General features: G+C 41.8%; 3 protein-coding genes across 5 annotated transcripts; 2 read left to right on the top strand and 1 right to left on the bottom strand.

Annotated features, from left to right (window-relative positions):
• Positions 1-236: 236 nt before the first annotated feature.
• ddx4 (DEAD (Asp-Glu-Ala-Asp) box polypeptide 4) lies at positions 237-6,696 on the top strand. 3 transcript variants are annotated; one of them, XM_088364221.1, is made up of 21 exons: positions 237-373; positions 934-964; positions 1,063-1,093; positions 1,632-1,685; positions 2,180-2,239; positions 2,326-2,364; positions 2,438-2,464; positions 2,700-2,741; positions 2,827-2,853; positions 2,938-2,973; positions 3,057-3,098; positions 3,189-3,331; positions 3,413-3,565; positions 3,643-3,797; positions 4,155-4,284; positions 4,569-4,735; positions 5,118-5,263; positions 5,339-5,438; positions 5,516-5,786; positions 5,882-5,986; positions 6,082-6,696. In XM_088364221.1, exons 2-21 carry the CDS (start codon positions 944-946, stop codon positions 6,145-6,147), a joined length of 1,815 nt encoding a protein of 604 aa, XP_088220347.1. In that variant the 5' UTR covers positions 237-373; positions 934-943; the 3' UTR covers positions 6,148-6,696. The 3 variants fall into 3 exon arrangements, with proteins under 3 accessions (XP_088220347.1, XP_088220329.1, XP_088220339.1); XM_088364203.1 differs by having other exon boundaries at positions 2,938-2,976; positions 3,054-3,098; XM_088364213.1 differs by lacking the exons at positions 237-373; positions 934-964; positions 1,063-1,093; ... (4 more) ...; positions 2,700-2,741; positions 2,827-2,853 and having other exon boundaries at positions 2,901-2,973; positions 3,054-3,098.
• A 386-nt stretch (positions 6,697-7,082) lies between these two features.
• Positions 7,083-18,630, top strand: LOC148402131 (ubiquitin-protein ligase E3A-like). The gene is made up of 12 exons (XM_088359129.1): positions 7,083-7,390; positions 7,897-7,941; positions 8,189-8,478; positions 9,353-10,605; positions 10,680-10,824; positions 11,169-11,374; positions 11,453-11,617; positions 11,690-11,845; positions 12,074-12,147; positions 12,295-12,438; positions 13,527-15,644; positions 18,080-18,630. Exons 1-11 carry the CDS (start codon positions 7,314-7,316, stop codon positions 13,645-13,647), a joined length of 2,676 nt encoding a protein of 891 aa, XP_088215255.1. The 5' UTR covers positions 7,083-7,313; the 3' UTR covers positions 13,648-15,644; positions 18,080-18,630.
• On the bottom strand, positions 16,040-21,210 carry LOC148402130 (cyclic nucleotide-gated channel alpha-3-like). The gene is made up of 8 exons (XM_088359143.1): positions 20,984-21,210; positions 20,259-20,311; positions 20,085-20,174; positions 19,145-19,201; positions 18,815-18,988; positions 18,381-18,482; positions 18,195-18,301; positions 16,040-18,120 (listed from the first exon to the last, which is right to left on the bottom strand). The coding sequence occupies exons 3-8, from the start codon at positions 20,171-20,173 to the stop codon at positions 16,763-16,765; spliced, it is 1,887 nt and encodes a 628-aa protein (XP_088215269.1). The 5' UTR covers position 20,174; positions 20,259-20,311; positions 20,984-21,210; the 3' UTR covers positions 16,040-16,762.
• Positions 21,211-21,853: the final 643 nt, after the last annotated feature.

The following is a 21,853-nucleotide window of genomic DNA, read 5'->3' as shown; positions in this document are numbered from 1 at the left end:
TGGTGGCTACAAACATAAGTAATATGCAATATTGCAATATGAGTGACCACTAATATCTGTATTGCCACTATTTTGAAATAAATACGTGAACATTGTTAAACCGAGCGCTTGAATAAATGGAAAACATTGTAAAACAGATCAGTTTTAAAAACGCGAATCACCCCGTAGTTAGTCAACTATACATTTGTGTATACGTAGTCAAGTAAGAAACAAATAGGCGGGAAGGTCGCAGATCTGGCAACCCGCGCTTGCTTCGCTTAAGTTTTCTGCCGCGCGCTAATTGTGCACTGTTGAGCGGACGCAGCTCGTGACGCAGTAACGCAAAAAGACTCTTAAGTGAAATACAACCTTTGGACAAATATTTGACCGTACAGTATGCATATTTATTCCTATATTACGTTGTTTTTTACTTCCGTGAAAACTAATGCTTGTTGGCAATTGAGTTTTGAGTTTTGTCGAGTAATTGTTATTGCGTTAGCTGGTGTCGTCAAGGGCAAACGAACAAGGTTGCATGGGCTTTTTTTTTTTAATTATTATTTTTTTAGATAACTAGGCTTACGTGTGCTTGCAAAATTTTCCATGCCATGGTTACTCTTTTTGTTTTTGGTGAATATTGACGAATCTGAGATTTCGTTAAAGAAGACCGCCGCAGGCGTCTTAATTTGCAGGGCCTAACATTTGCGTAAACGACCGTTGTGAGTGGAGGCCGAGTTTTTGCAGAGCAAACTTTCTAAAATTGCGTCTTAGCTGAAGCTGCCTAAATGTACTTACGTAAGTTAAGTTTAGTTCTATCGGCAAATTTCCTTGGTTAACTTTGAAGCTCGCATTTGCAATTACTTGGGGGTCTGTCAGCCATTTTGCCACGTTTTCCGAGATATCTCGGGAGGTAGGTTTTACAACATTTTGTCATGTACTTTGTATTTTTTGTTTCAGGTGACTCAAAATGGATTCTTTCAATGAACAGGTGAGCTTGCCGGTCTCAACCAGCTGCAAGATTAAGTCCTATCTTTGTTCTCACGTCCCTATTGAAACTTCATTTGTCTTTACTGAATTTGTTTGCAGGAATTTGAGAGCAGCACCTCCCAGGATTGCAGTATGTAAACTTGGTAGTGTCAAAAAATGACATTACAAATTTTGTTATTTTTATGTTGCTGGTTCTCACTGCTCAGCTTCCATGCATGCTTTGAATTCATATTGGAGACGGTGTTTTCATGATGAGTCCTCGAGATTTCTATCAAACCTGTTTTAGATCCCTACTGCAACGCATAGTCTGGCTAGGGGTTCTTGACCTGTGCGCTGTTAGGGCGATGCAATGTATCCTCCAGGAGGACATCTCTTGCGCATCTTACATCTCTTAATTCTTAAATATTACTACATGACGTATGTTACTTTTTGTATTATGAGAACTTCATGTGAGAGAAGAGAAAACGAGGGCAGATTTGGAGTCATACCAAAAAGAATTTTTTGCATCTCAGATTTAACAGTTTGTGTTAATATTGGATATTGGATAATTATAATAATTATCCGACAAACTTAAAAATGTGCTCTTTTCTTGAAGTGCAAAGTCCAATTTTTGACCTGCAGTCCCGATAATTTTGAGACTTGCTGCATTGACGTTATTTGCTTTATAGGTCGTGGTGGAAGAAGAGGGAGAGGAAGAGGATTTGCGAGCTCCTTTTCTTCCGGTACTGCTGCATTGTTTTGTTCTACTTGTTCTGGCGCGTTCAACTGAACGCGTTCAACTGGAATTTATTGAGCTTGAGCTGATTCATAAAATTTCAGGCCTGAGCAGAGAACGCTGCGACGCTATTGTTTTCTCTGCAATCCTTCATTCCATTTTGGTTTACTCTGATCACACATGTTCACTTGCCAACTTAACGTGGCTGCAGAAATGTGCCATCAGGAGCAGAGGGACTTTGAGGAAAATGCAGCTTGTGTGGCATGTTGACTAATTTGATAGTGGTTGAGGTCCTGTGCACTTTTAAGGGCTGCTCTTACACATTTCCCCCACAATCATCATCACTCTGCTTGGTAACACCTTGCCACTTTTGAATAGTGGTGCCAAAAGTTGGAACCTTCTCAACAAGCTGCTGTTGTGAGAACGAGAACAGTAATGTTTTTGGTACAGCAACAATTTGTTTCATAGTCACTGTTGTTAATTTTTCTTGATCTCCGTTAGAAACGGACAGCTGGAGAAGTCCTGGGGGAGAAAGAGAAGCTTTCAGAGGAAGAGGCAGAGGTGAGACCTTTTCAGACAGTGAATGTTTGTTCCTTGAAATACTTTGCATATCTTGAGCCCTGCTGTCTTGATGTTTGTTCAATCAGGTCGGAGCGTTGGTGGAAATGGTCAGAACCAATTTAATGGTACTCTTATTACGTCATTCTCTGTTTTACACATTCAGCTTGTGATTTAATCAAAATGTCCTACATTTCACAGAGGAAAATGGATCAACCCAGGATAACGGTAGGCTGGTTTAACCCTAATTTTTATCAATGGATAATGACAAAAAAATTAACCAGCTTTTGGACAGTCTTTGTAGTCCTACTGAAAAAACAATTTATTAGAAAATCATCTCAATAGTTTATGGATATCAACATTCTTCTGGCTGTCACCTTCCAGAATTGAATCAACTTCCATATTTTATGCAATTTTTATTTGCAATTTTCTAGTCCTTGGCTTTTTTGTGTGTCCTGAACAGATTTCAGTAGAGGAAGACGTGGCGGAGGAAGCTTCCGTGAAGGTATTTTATAGAGTGAAGTTTAATTTGGAATGTGGCTTAACCCTGTTTTGTTTTTTAATGTATTTATTTGTTTATTTAATTCAAGGTCGTGACACAGGTGGCTTTGGAGGAGGTAAATTTCCATTTATCCCCCAAACAATTTTTGGTTTGTTTGCCTTTATGTGCTTATTTGTGTGCATGTCTCACATCTTGGCAGGATATCGTGGAAACAATGAGGAAATCCTCACCCGAGGTTGTAGAGATTTAAAATGTAATTCTTCAAACATCCTGAGATATTTTTATTTTTTTTATTTTTCTTCCATGCCAATACAGCAGATACTAATGAGCCAGAGCCAGAGAACTCTGATGGTAGTGTCAGTAAGTTGAGCCCTTATGTTTTTTAGAAGTTATCAATAAAATAGTGTGACAGCGCTTGTAATGACTAAATGGCTTTACTTCAACCCTTAGGACCAAAAGTCACCTATGTTCCTCCAGCCCTCCCTGAAGATGAGAACTCTGTGTTTGCGCACTATCAGCAAGGCATTAATTTTGATAAGTATGACGACATCGTTGTGGATGTGAGTGGAACCAACCCACTGCCTGCCATCATGGTAAAGGTTTTTCGAAATCTCGTAATTAACCAACCTTAATCTTTTGTACACCAGTGACCATATGACCACGTTTCCTTGCAGACTTTTCAGGAGGCAACCTTGTGTGATTCCTTGCGAAAAAATATCAGCAAATCGGGTTATTCAAAGCCCACCCCAGTTCAGAAGCACGCCATTCCAATTATCTCTGCTGGTCGAGATCTTATGGCCTGCGCCCAGACCGGTTCTGGGAAAACGGTAAGAAAACGTTAATTGTGGCCTTTGTGCTTCTTTTGATACAACATGGTTCGACTGTTGCGCTTGTGGTTCTCTAGGCTGCTTTCCTACTTCCAATTCTGCAGCAGCTAATGGCTGACGGTATGGCTGCCAGCAGCTTCAGTGAGCAGCAACAGCCTGAGGCAATCATTGTTGCCCCAACCAGGGAGCTCATCCACCAGATTTTTCTGGAGGCCAGGAAGTTTTCCTACGGGTAATATCACGTTTTACTCTCAACCTGCGCAATGTTTTGCCGTAGCTTTGTTCCGTTGGTCTCAGGTTTCACCAAGCACAAATGTTAACTTTTACCTTTGGAGATTTCCATCCATGACTGTAGTGTTGCCCTACCTTTATTTAGCCAAAACACAATCTTAGGTAGGGACGGACGGGCTAGTACCAACGCCAGGCATCACTTTCAATACCATTATCGGTGCCTTATTCAATCCATTGGTGCAATTAACTTGCCTAATGTCACACCATTGGTCAAATCAGCATTTGTCATCCCAGACTGCATTGCCAAAGCTTGAATGAACTCAACACCTTGATGGAAATTTGATCTGTCATGTTGCAGAACCTGTGTGCGTCCTGTGGTTGTGTACGGTGGAGTGAATACTGGATTTCAGCTCAGAGAAATTTCCAAGGGCTGCAACATAGTGTGTGGAACACCAGGAAGATTGTTGGATGTAATTGGGCGTGGAAGGGTAAGCTGAATAAATTAAATTTCACCTTGAGAGAACCACTTTGCGTGGACATCAGCAAAACTTTGGCAGTCCTGCGTTAGTGGGACCAAATCGTAAGCTTTCGTTTAAAAAAAAAACCCCACACATTCTGAATGTGCTTGCCTTTGATCAAATGAATGCATTTTATTCACAGTAAGGCCGCAATATTGGAAAAACACACAATATGCAATAAGGTTCTTAAATATAATGATATTGACATTGTAATATTCAACACATACCTAAAGAAATGACATTTTTATTATCAGATCGGGCTGACCAAACTGCGGTATCTGGTTCTGGATGAGGCTGACAGGATGTTGGACATGGGCTTTGAGCCTGACATGCGCCGCCTTGTTGGTTCACCTGGGATGCCACCCAAAGAGAACCGTCAGACGCTGCTCTTTAGCGCCACCTATCCTGAAGACATCCAAAGGTCTGTCTCCTGACAACAGCCATTGCGCACTTGTATTCATTGCAGGCCTCAAAGTAGTTGTGGTTGCCCTCAAGGCCAATTTACAATGGTAAAGCCAATTAAATGTTTAAATGGGGAATCGTGAACATGGTTGGTGGTGTATTTTGCTGATCTGGTCCTGGTCATGTTACGGTTGGTAACAGAACAAAAAGCCAAATAATTGCTTATATTTTGTGTAGATGCTTCTTCGGTAATGTTTTTGCAGCTTGATTAGCATGTCTTACTAATTTTGAACAGACAAAAATGGTAAGATTTCTCAAAATGTGAGCTCATCGACTGTGCCTTACCAGGATTTCACCATCACCGGTTGAGAAGTTCACTTTTTGTTGTTATTGATTTAAAGACTGGCTGCTGACTTCCTCAAGACAGACTATTTGTTCCTGGCTGTTGGCATCGTTGGTGGGGCCTGTAGCGATGTTGAGCAGACATTCGTCCAAGTCACTAAGTTCTCAAAGAGAGAGCAGCTACTTGACCTGCTTAAGACCACTGGTAATTAAAACAGTTTTTTGTTTGATTTCTCACTGATCAGTCAGTATTAGTAGTAATGATCACTGGCTTTTGCAGGAAATGAACGCACAATGGTGTTTGTGGAGACAAAGAGACAAGCTGATTTTATTGCTACTTTTCTGTGCCAAGAGCAACTTCCCACGACCAGTATTCACGGGCAAGTGTTGCTGCCTTTGTCATAATGTCCGCTTGCTTCCAGTACGACTTGTATTGCAAATGCGTGTCACATCGCAGAGATCGCGAACAGCGTGAACGAGAGCAAGCCTTGGCTGACTTCAGGACTGGCAAATGTCCCATCCTCGTTGCGACATCGGTCGCTGCCCGCGGACTGGACATTCCAGATGTGCAGCATGTGGTGAATTTTGATCTTCCCAATAACATCGATGAATACGTCCACCGCATCGGCAGAACCGGCCGATGCGGTAATGTTGGCAGGGCCGTGTCCTTTTACGATCCAGACAGCGACAGTCAGCTGGCTCCTTCCTTAGTTACGATCCTATCCAAGGTGAGGATCATTATTCCATGTGTAGAGTAGGGCGGAAAAGGTGTAAAAGATAAAATGAGATAGCTAATATGACAGTGACTTTTTGTTGATCACAGGCACAACAAGAAGTTCCATCATGGTTGGAGGAATCTGCTTTCAGTGGAGGGGCCACTAGCTTTAACCAGGCCAAAAATAGTTTCGCCTCCTTCGACTCTAGGAAGGCAAGTCTTCTATATTTGTATTTTGTTCCCCCCCCATACACAACACCCTCCCCAAATTTAAGCATCCTCATTGTTTTTTCTCTGTGTTCCAACAGGGAGGAGGTGACAGGAGCCAGCCAGTTCCTCAGGTCGCAGTTGCAGATGATGATGACTGGGAGTAGATGTGAAGGCACCCCCAGCAGGCCCTGGCTTTTGTTGCGTGAGCTGTTCCATAGTTTCGCGTGTTGTTTTATCACCACATTTTTGTTTTGAGAGTAGACGTAAAGGTTGTCTCAGTTTAAAAGATAATGTTAAGATATTAATCTAGAAGTTTGTTTGTGTAGTGTTGTAATCTGCATGGTAAACTATTGCATGTTTTTTTAGAAGTGTATTGCCCATTTAAACTGGAACTATGGCAATATGGAGGAGGGAATGTGTCATTTAAGTTGTTTTGCTACTTGGAGATAAAAGGTTGCAAGTAAAAAAAAAAAAAAAAATTACTTGTGAATTTTTCTGTGTATCAAAATAATTGTCAACCGTGTCCTCTTTTGGGGATGTCCTGAAGATTTTTTTATTTATTTTGAAACAAAGCAATTTGAGTTTCTTTACCTTGTCATTATGGGGTTTAAAGTGCGGGCATCACCAAGAAAGGATGATCCAACTCAATTTTATTTCCTTCAAAAGTGAACTTGCTGACCCTAGTGGTAATTTGAAATAAAATAGTTTTATTACGATTAAGGACTCGTTTTAGCTAGACAAGTGTGTGCTGCACCACATTGAAAGCTTTTTGCAGAGATTGAACAACTGACCCAAAGCTGTATAAGACGTCGGTATGAAAGGGAATAGTCACTAATACAGAACCCTGTATAATCCTAATGTCAAATTCTGTGGCATGGCACCCCCTTGAGGATGTTTACGTTTTCTGAACACTGGGTGGGTCTTGTCACTCAATTTGTGAACCATGCGACCAAGAAATCAATCGTTTTTATTTAGCAGGCTCCATTAAATCACATACGATACACAGTCTATAATTATGATGATGATAATTATTTATTATTGTAATTGAAAGCGGGTGCCCCGCTTCCAGGTTGACTCCGGAACTGATTCCACCAGGTTTTGTCGCCGAGCCGCGGTGCATTGTGGGTCGCAGTCCCGACAGTGAAGCCGAGCCAAATATGGCTGCTAACCCCAGGCAGCGGAAAGAGCCTTCAGATGCAAGCTTATGAATGAAGTTTTTAACAGCAAATCCCTCTCGCCAGTCGCAACGGTTGCTCCGATCCAGCTGTGGATGACTTAACGCGTTCCCTCGCCGCAACTGAATTACAAACAAGTGAGGTTAAAGTCTCGTATGAATCCCGACGAGAAGGAGGACTGTGAGTGTGCGCCACCACAGGCCGACATTAGCCCAGAAGGAGGAGCTGACAGGTGGGTACGCGATGAAGAAAGAGTCGGGGATGCTGGGAGCGCTAGCTCGCGGCTCAGCTGCTCGTGTGACCTTTTGCGCCACTTTGCACAATGTTGTCCCATATAATACCATTGTGAATCTATTCAGTTTTGGTTCCACTAAGTTAATTGAAAAAGCGAATTCTTCTAAGTCGGTAGTCTTTGCTGTATTAGCTTGATACATTAGCTTGCTGGGGTACTTCAATATCATTTTTCTTTCTGTGTCCTTTAATAACAGTCTTTTTCTGTTCGGAGTATTTTAAAATAGGCAGCGAAATGTCATTCTGACCGTTCTTATAAATATTCATTTGCCAAATATTAACGTTGGCTGGCTTACTGGCTCTTTGCATCTTTCTCGACTTGCACTCCCTGGTGCTTATTAGCTGCAATGCTATGACGTATACTAACTAGTACCTTTATTTTGAATGTAATGTGCACTCACTGATACTGGTTGTATTTGGTTGCCAATTTGTTTCTTCTTCCATTAGACAACACGACGAGACTGAAGTAGACAACCCAGAAGCAAGCCGAATGTAAGTGGTTTTCCAAACACAATGTCCTGTCATACAATAATGTCAAGGTGGTTGTCAGTCAATATAATGCCAATAATCCAGATGCGGCTATGTCGGGGGGGGGGGGGAACTGGTTGAGTCCATACAACAAGTGTGTGGCATAAAAGCAGTTGCATACAATATGACATTCAGCATGCTTCATTTTCTTGTATGACCCTCTTTCTTGTGCCCCTCTTGATTCGTCACTCTTTCGTTACTGCACACCCAGGAAGCGAGCAGCTGCCAAGCATCTAATAGAGCGCTATTACCACCAGTTAACGGAGGGCTGTGGGAATGAATTGTGCTCCAACTCATGGTGTGCCTCGTCTTCCGGCTTCCGCCGCATGGACAACAATGCGGCAGCTGTCAAAGCCCTTGAGCTCTACAAGGTTAATGCGAAACTCTGCGACCCCCACCCCTCCAAGAAAGGTACGGCTTCGGTCTACCTGGAGAATTCGCCGTGTAGCAATACCAAGATGAACCATAAAGAGGTCCACCCTGTACGGGACAATTTCAAAGGTCAGTTCAAATTAAGGATTACGTCTGCCTTTGAAAATGTTTGCCTTTCCCTTATGCATGTTTGTACCAATGACCCAAACGATTTGAAGCGCGTTGTTACGTGGCCAAGGAAGGCCCCATTAAATTTTGGCGCACATTATTTTCATTATTTTTATAATGCCAGCCGTCATTTGGGTGATTGTTTTTGCTTTAGTTGCGATTAGCGTGAATTCAACTCACTTCATAAGAGACACCGGTTTGGCAAATAGTGGACAGTCCCACTTACTGTCGACTGAAAATGACATCACAGTTGCCAGTTCTCAGGTCACAACCAATCAGGGCTCAATTTGAGCATCAAGTGGGAAAATGGCCGCCCCCTGAGTTGGATCAAAACGGGTGACTTTTTCTGCTTAACTTATATTCCATAAACGCGAATATTAATCAGAATGCCGTCTTTAGACTAATGGGGCGCATACAACGATTATACAACCATATTATAATATAAAATACAACTGTTGAACAAAAGGATCCAAACAGACTCAGCTTTGCAAGCAAGGCAGTTTTAGTTGTATAGCACATTTCCTACTCAAGGGAACGCAACGTGCTTCACACTTTCCAACAAGCATCAAGCAAGTAAGACTGAATGAAAAACTACTGCTAGTCTCTATTAGTCCACTTTCTCGATCACTTTAAATTGGATTGCACACGTGAGCAGAGGTTCTAGGCCGCCACACAAAGAAAATAAAACTGCGTTAACTCAGTGATTTTTTTTTTTCTTCTTCAACGCTTTGTCCTGTGTTGCACCAAGAATAGTTCACCAATATCTGAAATTCTGCCTTGTCCTTTTTCTGTGAGTTGTCTTTTCATCTTAATCCAATCACATCCTACTCCACAGATGTGAATTACCTGACAGAGGAGAAAGTGTACGAGATTTTGGATATCTGCGGTGAGAACGAGGATTACTCCCCTCTCATCAGAGTAATTGGCCGAGTGTTCTCCAGCGCCGAGGTCCTGGTGCAGAGCTTCAGACGGTCGAATCCTCACACCAAGGAGGAGCTCAAGTCTCTTCAGGAAAAGGACGAGGACAAAGATGAGGATGAAAAGGAGGCTGCGGCCTGCTCCACCACAGCCATGGAAGAGGACTCCTCGACCTCTTGTTCTTCGTCGCGGCTCGGGGAGGGGTCATCTGGAGACAACGCTGTCCAAAAGCTGGCCCCCGACGAGGTGACGGTAGACATTGAAGCGGTGCGCCGAGTGTACGAGCGCCTGCTCTCCAACGAGAAGATAGAGGCTGCTTTCTTGAACGCACTGGTCTACCTCTCACCCAATGTGGAGTGTGACCTAACGTACCATAATGTGTATTCCCGTGACCCAAATTACCTGAACCTGTTTGTTATAGTGATGGAGAACAGCAACCTCCACAGCCCGGAGTACTTAGAAATCGCCCTCCCGCAGTTCTGTAAGGCCATGAGCAAACTCCCGCTCGCCGCTCAGGCCAAACTGTCGCGACTGTGGGCGCACTACAGCACCGAGCACATTCGGCGCATGGTGGAGACCTTCCAGCAGCTCATCACCTACAAGGTGATCAGCAACGAGTTCAACAGCCGCAACTTGGTGAATGACGACGACTCGGTGGTGGCGGCCACCAAGTGCTTGAAGATCATCTATTATGCAAACGTGCTGGGCGGCGATCTCGATAGGGAGCACAACGAGGACGAGGAGGAGGAGCCCAACCCGGAGTCGAGCGAGCTCACCCTGCAGGAGCTGTTCGGCGAGGAGAGGCGCAACAAGAAAGGTCCTCGGGTGGACCCGCTGGAGACGGAATTGTCCATTCGCACCACTGACTGTCGGCGGCCGCTCATCCCATTCGAAGAATTCGTCAACGAGCCTCTCAACGAGGTGCTTGAGATGGACAAGGACTACACTTTCTTCAAGGTTGAAACTGAAAACAAGTTCTCCTTCATGACGTGCCCCTTCATCCTGAACGCCGTCACCAAGAATTTGGGCCTCTACTATGACAACCGCATCCGCATGTACAGCGAGCGACGCATTACTGTGCTGTACAGCTTAGTGCAGGGCCAGCAGCTCAATCCGTACCTGAGGCTGAAGGTCCGCCGGGACCACATCATTGATGACGCTCTGGTCAGGGTATGTGAGGCTCAGTCCTGTGCTTTTAAAGATGAAGATCATATTGATAACTGAAGAAATGTACTTCTAAACAGCTGGAAATGATCGCGATGGAGAATCCTGCAGACTTGAAGAAGCAGCTGTATGTGGAGTTTGAAGGGGAGCAAGGTGTCGATGAAGGAGGCGTTTCCAAAGAGTTCTTTCAGCTGGTGGTTGAGGAGATCTTCAACCCAGATATCGGTAAGACAACCCAGCCTTTGCGACACATCACTAAAACCCAAGTGCAACTATTTGTTGAAGGAAGCCATGGGAAAATTTGCAACCAGGACTTTATGTAGGTGGGTATTTTCCACTGTAAAAGCAGGGCTTTAAAAAAAAAAAAAAAAAAAAGCAAATAGTAATATTTACATACATTAGTATATTGGGAAAAATGTAAGCAAAATGTCAGTGGAACAGGAAAATATTTTTTGTTCTGATTTCCTAAAACAAGCCTCAAACCCTCCTACCAGTGTTGTGAAAACTGCGCTGCTGAGCGGAAGGAAGGCTTGGGTATTAATGCGGCAAGTGTTGTATTCCTCTGGCAGGCATGTTCACGTATGATGAACTCACCAAGCTGTTTTGGTTCAACCCTTCGTCATTTGAAAACGAGGGCCAGTACACGCTGATCGGCATAGTTCTTGGCCTTGCCATCTACAACAACTGCATCCTGGACGTTCACTTTCCAATGGTGGTCTACAGGAAGCTGATGGGCAAGAAAGGAACCTTCAGGGACCTTGCCGACGCCAACCCTGTAAGAGTCCAGTTGTCAGCGATTAAAGCTGACTGCTTTTATTTACGGCTGGACTTTTTCCCCACTTGTGCTGAGCAGATTCTGCACCAAAGCCTGAAGGAACTTCTGGGGTATACCGGAAGTGTCGAGGAAGACATGATGATTACGTTCCAGATTTCTCAGACGGACCTCTTTGGGAACCCACTCATGTATGACCTAAGGGAAAACGGGGATAAAATTCCCGTGACGAATGAAAACCGAAAGGTGAGCCACGCCCGCTGTCTTGCTACGGATGAACCGCAAGACACAATTCTTTTCATCGCTCAATGTATGCAGGAGTTTGTAGCTCAGTATGCGGAGTACATGCTGAACAAAAGTGTGGAGAAGCAGTTCAAAGCGTTCAGGAGAGGTTTCCACATGGTCACCAACGAGTCACCGCTCAAGTACCTCTTCAGGCCTGAAGAAATTGAGCTACTGATATGCGGGAGCAGGGTAAGGGCAAGGTGACACGGGTCAAGTGCGTTTCTAGCGTGTGTCCAAATGTGGCGGCTTTAGGTGTCAAACTCGTTTTTATTTTATTGCAGGCCACATCATGGTTAAGATTTCCCTCAGAGGGCCTATATGCGTGTGAAATCATTGAATTGGGCAGTGGCTGGTCAGTGCATATTAATGGCTTGGTCAGTCAGCTCAAGTTCCTTTTTTTTTTTTTTTATTGTCCAGAATTTAGACTTCATGGCACTAGAAGACACAACGGAATATGATGGAGGCTACAATAGAGATTCTCGAATCATCAAGTAAGTTTATATCAACACCAGAAACAAATTCCATGCATACATTTTTTTTTGTTGTTATGTAAAAATGTATGTGGTGTCTGGTGTGACTATCTTGAGATGACCAATAGCAATTTTCCCTCTTTCTGTGGTGGTGGCTGGGTTGTTTAGGGAGTTCTGGGAGACGTTGCACTCTTTTGGTGAGGAACAGAAGCGCCTCTTCCTTCAGTTCACCACAGGCACTGACAGAGCACCCGTGGGTGGGCTTGGTAAACTGAAGATGATTATTGCCAAGAACGGGCCGGATACCGATCGGTGAGCGCCAGCCACGTTTCTGTTACTATGGAAAGCCATTTGTGCATTTATTCAGGTCCATCTACTGGTACTCTATTTGTCCTCATGAGTACAAACCCAATTCTAATGAAGTTGGGACGTTGTGGTAAACATAAATGTGGATTTAATAATTAGCATCACGTGAGCGAGACAACTTGACATTAGTTAAGAATCAGTCATAGACAGATGTAATGGAGAATCTCGCCACTTTCCAAAATAAAATACTTTTCAGCCTTGTGGAATAAATAAACCAGAAGTGCTGTATGTTTTTTGTTTTTTCTTATTTGTGCGGCTCACTGTAGTTCGTGGCCCGGTGGTTGGGAACAGCTGCTTCAATCAACTTATGTTTGACCAAAAACATAACTGATTTTACCGCAGCTGACTGAGGAGCCATGAGCGTCTCCCTGAGTATATCTGAATGTTCTGCCCCCAGCTAGTCATGGCACCAGAAAAAGCAGCCCAGTGCTCATTATATTGTTGCGGAAATGTGGCAAAAATATTTCATTCTTTACATTCTATAAATTTAGAATATTATTATTGTTTTGGTTCATTAAAGTAAAATATTATACAGTGCTATATTTTGTAATAAAAAACATATATGCCAAAAATGTAGCTTTTTGCCAGGGTGAGGGCAGCTGAAAGACGTTAATGGCCTTTTTATTTCTATTCATTCCAATGCAGAAAGATGAGTTGAGACACGAATGTTTTGAGGTACTCTCCGTGCTGCGCAAAGAATTAAACTTGTATCTCAAGCACCACCATACTTGCAAATAAGTCTGTAGAAACGTTTTCCAAGCTTCATTTCTCTTATTTTGCAAATATTGTCACCTGACAAAACAAAATGTTTGAATCATTGCTTGACTATGACACATTTCCGACATTCCCCATCTTAATTTTCCATGGAAATTCAACACCCTTTTGCAATATCACACAGATGTGTAAAATCTTTGCTATGGAGCGTACTTGTGTATGGATGTCAAGGAAATTGAGTAAATGCACAAGTGGCTTTCCGTATACCATCGTGGATATGCAAATATCTCCTGATGATTTCATACATTTCCCCTCAACAGGCTACCAACATCTCACACTTGCTTTAATGTGCTACTGCTGCCCGAATACAGCAGCAAGGAGAAACTGAGGGAGCGACTGCTGAAAGCCATAACCTATGCCAAAGGGTTTGGCATGCTCTGAGCCCACCCCACCGACATCGCCTCCCCGGCATAGTACCACTCTTACACCACCCGCTCCCAACGCACTGCGAATAGACTTTTCCCCCCAACCCATTTAGCTCTGCCCTTTTTAAAAAAACATAAAAATAAAAATAATGAATAAAAATCCGAAGCAATGTAAGCGACAGCAGGAGAAAATTCCACTGTGCCTGCATTATCAAACAATGTAATCTGTCAGTGTAAGCACAGAGATCTTCTGATCAAAGTATCCACATCCACTTGACGTGGGTGTGCTGCTGCCTCCCCGCTTACCTTTATATGTACAGAGAGGATGATTTTTCTATTTATTTTACGTTTAACCTGCCCCCCCTCCCCTCTTAATGGTGCAACAAAGGTTATTAATATCTGCAGATGGGACAAACAAATCACCATCATCCAGGATTGTTGAACAAAAAACTGTCCAGTAGAACATTGTAGAGAGTAAAAAAAATAAATAAAAATACAAAAATTAAAATAGAGTAGCCTTTCCTGGATTGTGAATTTTCCCATTGCGGGATTAATAAAGGTTTATCCCATTCGTATTCTTGCTCTTCTTAAAAAAACAACAACAAAAACTCAAAAAATTCACTCTAAACTCCCCCCCCCCCCTCCCTGCCCCCCACCCTCTCAGTTGTCATTCATTTGTGGGGATGAGGTGCTGAACACACTGAGGTCTTGTCAGATCTGTGTAAGTGCACTTAGACTTTTTTTCCAGAATGTCTGTGGTTTTATTTTTGGGCCCACAGGTCACCACGATTGTCTGAAGCATTTTTTAGTTACTATGTTGACAATACTGATGAAATAAAAAAAACAAACAAAAAAACGTATTTATATATCGGCACGCTTGGGACTATGATGTTGGACTGGTGTATATAATAGTCGCTGATTAGGTGGAATCCAAAGGGCACTTTATGTTGGCCATTTGTGCCATAAATAGATTTTGTGAACAAATGTTTCAGAAAATGGGGTCGTTTCACCCATCGGAAGTGAAAATGGACTCTTGCTGTTATAGCTTCCACTCCCGTGCCATTTTGGGCCCGATTTGCCATTATTTTAATTTCGTCCACAACAGATCCAGCCAACCAAGGGGCCTTACCTAAATTGTTCTTGGAAAGCATATAAAATACATCAACATAATGAAATATGATTCAGCTAAAACTAAGGCGTCTAACCCAACCATTGCCTGATTGATAGATGAATTAAATGGTGTGCTCCAATATTTTAGTCTTGTCTGTGTGTGTGTAGTATACATGGAGTGAATAGTCGACACGCCCGGCAGACTCATTTATACGGTAAGGCAGGGGTGTCAAACTCATTTTTTTCGCGGGCCGCATTGTAGTCATAGCTTCTTTCGGAGGGCCATTATGACTGTCAGCCCAAATAAATGTATGAGCACCTCATATTACATACAGTAAAAGCTACAAAACAAACTGACAAATAACTCGTTTTCAAATTAGACGAGTAAAAACTGGTCAAATATAAAAAAAAAAGATATTAAAAGTGAAGACAATTTGCAATTCTCGTGATGACACGAATTTGATGCACAATTGGTCTTCGCGGGCCACATAAAATGATGTGGCGGGCCGTATCTGGCCCCCAGGCCTTAAGTTTGATAACTGTGCTTGCATGATTATGCAAGTTCCCGCCGAGCTGTCTCCTCTTCCTATTTAAAAAGGAGCAGTTGTGGTGCGATCTAATATTTGACTTCTTGGTAGGCTGCGACGTAAGCATTTCCAAATATGACGAGCAACCGGTCTTTTTGTGTTGCTGTGAAAAAGAAACTGGGTGTAGATTTGTTTGCCGTCTAGTGGTAGAATAATAGAATGCAATGACCTTAGTTCGAAGCGTGTCCATTTTGAAGCACGCGCACTACGGTCTCTCAGGGGGACCACACTTGACAAGCCTACTACCAAATACTTCAGTAAAGACGAGAGCAATATGCCATCACAAACGGCTTTTAGTATTTCCTCAAGTAACGAAGTAAGTGCATTGTATTTGGGACACATGATGTAATTGATCCAGCAAGTTTGTTATTGGGTAACTGTATCCTTAATGGCAAAATGGCGACTCGACACGATACCATCTTGTACGATGAGGTGCGACCCAGGTAATGTAATTAGCGGTACTACACCTACGATTATACCGGTAAAGAAATTTATGTTAATGTTATAGCACTCTTTTTTTTATATCATTGAAAACTAAGTATGTATATACTAAGGCACTAAACAAAATGCTCACTTAGGTTAAGCGTTCTATTGTATTAGCTAAAAAAAACTTGCGGACAAATCCTGTCAAGAGAAGTGTAATTGGAGAACACTAGGAATGAAGGAAATAGTGTAAAAAAAACCACAGCAAAATTACAACAGATTTGACGTTCCAGACCATTTCTAGCGAACTATTCTGTGGACAGAAAGAAGGAACACACATCAGTCGGTATAGCGAGAAAAAAAAAAGCATAGCGCACCACAATCTAAATCTCATCCGAACTGTAAAGTATGGAATATATCGTCATTGTTTGGGACTGCTCTGCTCACCCAGGGCCTGGGTGCATTTTATTGATAGAAAAATGAAGTATCAAGTTTATTAAGACATTTTACAGATCAAGATCTGTCTGCAGAGAATGTGTGCTCCAACAGGACAGCCCAGAGAAAAGGACTAATTCAGCAGTTGAATTACTTAAACAGGGAAAAAAAAAAATAATGCACCTTCTGAAATGCCCTTGGCGAATTTCTGACCACAACCTGATTGAGTTGATGTGGCAAGATTTCAAGGGTGCGATTGACACCAGACATCCCAAAATTATTCATGAACTGAAACTGTTTTGAAGATGAGACATGGTTGTCCTATACGTTGTCTGATCTGCAAAAAACATTTTTGGTCGACCTTATTGTCGCCAATGGAGGCTATTGATATACGTTTTCATTCAGTACTTGTGTCCATGAATGGTTACCTGAATTTGCCATTTCTGATAGTTTGTGTTTGGTGTCATATTGTTAAAGAACAAACGAACCAACCTTTATTCCTAAACATTTCATGAAGTTGCATATTAAGAATATACAAAGAGCAATTGCTAAGTGGACGTAGCACCTAAGCTCATCCTATTCATCAGCTACATTGATGAGCCGGACCTGGTTAGTCAAATTTCTGAGCCGTTGTTTGAGCTTGCGCTGTGATGATTCATGATGTTCCGTCAGCTTCTTCAGTTTCAGTGACATGATTTCCAGGCTCGACTCGACCACGTTCACTTTCATTTCAAAGTCTTTGGCGTCGGTAGCTGCCACAAGCGACTCGTCAATGAGGTTGTCTTTCATCAGGATGGCTCGTCCCTTGTCTTCCAGTGCATTCTTGGCGTCGGGATACTCTGTTAGCGCCTCCATCAGGTCATCCTTGGATAAGGCAAACAGGTCCGAGTAACCCACGCTTCGGATGTTGGCTGTTCTTCGATTCCCTGCCTTACTCCCCTTGATACCCAAAATGCTAATTTCTCCAAAGTAAGCTCCATCGCTGAGGACCACAAACTGGGTGACCCCATCATCTGCCACCACTGCTAACTTCCCTTCCTTGATAATGTACATTTCTCTCCCGATGTCCCCCTTCTTACAGATGTAGTCGCCAGGACTAAAGACTTGGGGTTGAAGTTTGAGGACCAACTCCACAAGCAAACCCGCCTCGCAATCTTGAAAAATTCGCACTTTACTCAAGGTTTCCAAATGAACATTGATGGCGATCTCAGCTTTGAGTTTATCCGGGAGATTTTTGAGCACCTGCTTTTCATCACATGTTTTCTCCTCTGTCCACAAGTAATCGAACCACTTGACCACTCGGGCCTCAAGGTCTTTAGAAACCTTTCGAAACTGCATGTACTGCTTGATGGAGTCGATCTTGGCCTGAAACTCCACTCGAGCGACACTCATGTTGGATATCATGGCACCGACATTGCCTACGATTGTAGCAAAGATCAAAACCCCGGTGAGGAAGTCGGCCACAACAAAGAAGTACTCGATATCACGGACGGGTGGTGGCGTCTCCCCAATAGTGGTCAAAGTCAGAGTGGACCAATAGAAGCAGTATATGTACTGCCTGGTGAGACGTTGAAAGTCTTCATTCTTTGTTGCCGGATAAACCCAGGTGTCCGTGCCAAAGCCGAGAACCTTAGAAATTGCAAAATAGATGCAAGCGTTCCAGTGGATGATGATGATGATGTAAAGCACAAGATTAGCAATTCGAAAGATGTTTGGGAAGTTGGTGCGAGTCTCGGTTCGGTCGAAGAACTCAAAGAGCCGAGACAACCTAAAGAGGCGATTGAACCTCCACTCGGGATTGTCCAGTCCAATATAAATGAATACAACATCAGTAGGAATCATGGATATGACGTCCAGTTGAAACTGACGTGTTTTCATGTACTTTTCCTTCAGAATCTTCTCATCTCTTACGAGCAGGCCTTGCTCAAGGAAACCTGTGACAAACATCAACGTGATCATTGTCTACAGAGTAAACTACACCCGCAGAAGATCGGCCGAGGTAACGAACCCGTTCTGGCTCTCACAAAAGTGTCCAAGAAGTAGAGGGCGTCCGAAGTGTAGTCCAACACGATCCACAATACGGTGTTGTTATTCTGCAGTTCATTGAAGCAAGCCCTGCAGTGCACCGACATTCACAGACTTTCAAAACGTTCTGAAGCTAAAAGAAAATAAAAAAAATAAAAAATGTACAGACCTGGCTACCAGCAACATCAGATTGTAGAAGACAGGGATGGATATGGTCCATAACCAGTAGTAGTATGTATCTGTTGCAGGGTCCATGATCCACACCTCTTTTCTAAGAGTTAATGGCGGTCAATTACTTATTTCGACCATTTGAAAATTTGTAACTTACTAATTTTAAACAAGATACTTGATTATTTTTTAAGAATGAATTAATGAATAGCTCATTGAGAGTTTGAATCAAAATAAATATTGGTCCGTTTCGTCTCTCTTCAGTTCATGGAGTAATTGCCTTTTCATTTGTATATGAAGCTTCGAAATATTGCATTCTCATTCAAATCAAAGTCAGTGTAGCTTTTGATGAAAGGTCACTTGACTGAGCCAAATTAATTCTAACAAAGCATAATTCAGCACCAGAGCATTTGTAAGACCAAATGCAAAACTTACGGTTCTTCCTTTTTATCATCTTTTTTGTCGTCTTTCTTATCATCTTTCTTGTCATCTTTCTTGTCATCTTTCTTCTCATCTTTCTTGTCGTCTTTCTTCTCATCTTTCTTAGGTTCTGCCTTCTTCTCATCTTTCTTCTCATTTTTGGGTTCTTCTTTCTTGTCATCTTTTTTGCTGAAGGACAAGATGCTCTTTAATCCGCTGCACAGTGCGATTGTAATGTTTTTACAATAATGTCCTCAAGGGGACGCTGTGACATTATAGTACGCTCCCTGTTCAGTTTAAGGAAAACCACTACAATGCTTCAAATAAACAGTAGTGTCTTCTTACCCATCATTGTTGTTGCAGTTGTTCATGTTCTGTTCAGCCAAAGGCAACTGTAAATGACTAAAAGGACAACACGTACATTAATTTATTACTGTGCAGCTTTTGTAACATATTTAGACATTCACATACTCCTTAATTTCTCATTCTATGACACCTCCTGTCACTAAAGGTTATTTCATGTTCCTGTGATATGAACGTAAAAATAGGTCTTGACCCTATTATGGAATACACATTGATTATAATACCGGTGCTGAAATATAGCTAGCTTGTAAATACTGGACTTCATATAATTATTACATCTATCTAATTATTAAGAGGCCTAAACTAACATTGTTTCACTCCTTCTTCACAATTTTCTACACACCAGACACTACTGTTAAAACTGAAAATGACAAAATCAGAAAAAAATATACCATGAATGCTGTTTTTTGGGCCAATCTGTGGTGTTTTGCCTTGTTTGAATTTAGCTAAATTACTTTATAAGACAAAGCTATGTGTTTGCTTTCAACCCATAACAAATGTCTTTGTCCATCCATCCATCATCCATCCATCCATCCATCCATCCATCCATCCATCCATCCATCCATCCATCCATCCATCCATCCATCCATCCATCCATCCACCCATCTTCTTCCGCTTATCCGCAAATGTCTTTGTTTTATGTTTACTTTGACAATAGATTTTACTCAGTGGCAATAAACCACTTGAAGCATCTTTGAAGAAACACCAGACTTCTACCGCCAATTTTTACTCTCATGTCAAAGCAATAAATAAATGAATAAATAATTCAAATTAAATAAAATTGGCTCAACAACGGCTCTTAACTTAGAAAGATTGTCTTGTCCAGTGCCCACTTTAGTTTCTACAACATTTTCAGTGGAAATCCTACGGTCAATGCAATTTTGTTTTAAATGCCAGTGTATTTTCTGGTTGGACAACTTACCTCTTCCTCATTTTCTTTGTTTTAGAGTAGCTCATGCTAAACTCTGTAGGTCTGCTTCTGTTCGGACCAGAGTGCATCATTTGAGCCATCCTTGCAAAAGAGAACAAATTGATGACGATAAAGCTGTTTTAGTTTTGCAGTGTTTTTCTGCTTTCTCGCCTCAGTGAGACTTACCTGTAGAGTGATCATGTGCCTGCAAAGGGGTTCTGATTTAGGTGTCCATCAGCCTACAGACAAGTTTAAAACAATAAAAAGGGGGACGGGGTTACATTGCCTTTTTTTTCACCTGTTGTGTTTCTGTGGTTGTGCCTTTTCTCGTTTTGACCATTTTAGGTATTGAAACCCAAAGAACCAATCAAAATGGTCGATGACTATGGTCAGTCCAAATCTTTTTCTGATATGCTGAACAAGATTTATAGTTTTTTTAAAACAAAAATTGTCTTTTGTAACAACAGTTTGAACATATAGTTGTACTTATGCACAGGTTAGGAGTTACCCTAAAGAAAACCTCCCAGAATAACTCTGACTTTAAAATTTCAAGATTGAAAAGAAATGAAAATGACAACATAGTGCCTATGTTTTCCCTGAAATCTGAATATTTATTTTTGATTTTTGTTTTGCTAGTGACAGCCTATCACAACAGTCAGGTGTAATTTTCCCGCAAAATAATTCCATCTCTGCCGAAAGCAACTTGTGATACATGATGTGAATTTGATCTTTGTAAAAGAACTTGTCTAGAAATTGTTTAGGTTTAGTCTTGTGTGCTCCACTTAAATCTCCTTGCCCAGATTATGGATTATCTAAAATTAGAATTTGTAGACCTGTTTATCACTCAAAAGGTATTCCTACTTTTTAACAGCTATATTGCAAGTGACGATAAAAAATGTGCATACATTTACCTTTATTTTAGCGATGATTGTGAAGGCTCAGTGTGCACTCTGCAGTAATTCCATGTTTGCTCTCAGTTCTGAATGACCCCAGTCGCATCAAATATGTTATTATATATTTATGAAGAAAACAAAAACACAAAAGCAACACATCCAAATTGTACAGCTTGTCCTGCTGTTGATTAGTTCCTATGTATTTATTTACTTACTGTCACTCCCAAGCCAAGTCTGTGGGGAGGAGGCAGGTGCGAGAGGGAGGAGACTCAAAGAGAGACCACACTGATCTTTCTGGAATAGGTTGGCCCATTTTTTAATACCCCAAAGGATGACATCAAGATTATTTTTTAGAAAAAAAAATGTTGTTTCACTTCTATTAGACGGTCATGAGCTGTCACATTAGGGCACCACTCACCGTTATTCCTAAATTATTATTTTGGCACTATTGTTATACAGATATCATAGTTTTGGTAAGAGTCAATATTAAAATCAACAGTAGTGACTTTTGTCAGCGCTCCGAGCTATTTATTTATATCCTTTCTAGTCTGGCTAAAGCCTCTTACTGTGTGTGTAGACCAAAATGACTCAGCTGGACGACAATCCCTGTGACATCTTGAGCTAATCTGAGGAGGCAGTTTACACCCCCCACCCTTTAGTTTACCTGACCCTCTGAGGTCAGACAACAAATGTGAGCTACTGCATGAATCCTGGTGATGTATTCACATCCGTGTATTTTAGTGATCACAAGAATCATTGTTCTGTATCCAAGCAAGAGGATAGATAGATAGATAGATAGATAGATAGATAGATAGATAGATAGATAGATAGATAGATAGATAGATAGATAGATAGATAGATAGTGTGTATATAAGTACAAATACACGA

This window comes from Syngnathus floridae, chromosome 2 (assembly GCF_059516105.1).
Source record: "Syngnathus floridae isolate MCC-2025c chromosome 2, RoL_Sflo_1.0, whole genome shotgun sequence".
NCBI lineage: Eukaryota > Metazoa > Chordata > Actinopteri > Syngnathiformes > Syngnathidae > Syngnathus > Syngnathus floridae.
This window is presented reverse-complemented; position numbering and strand designations above follow the sequence as displayed.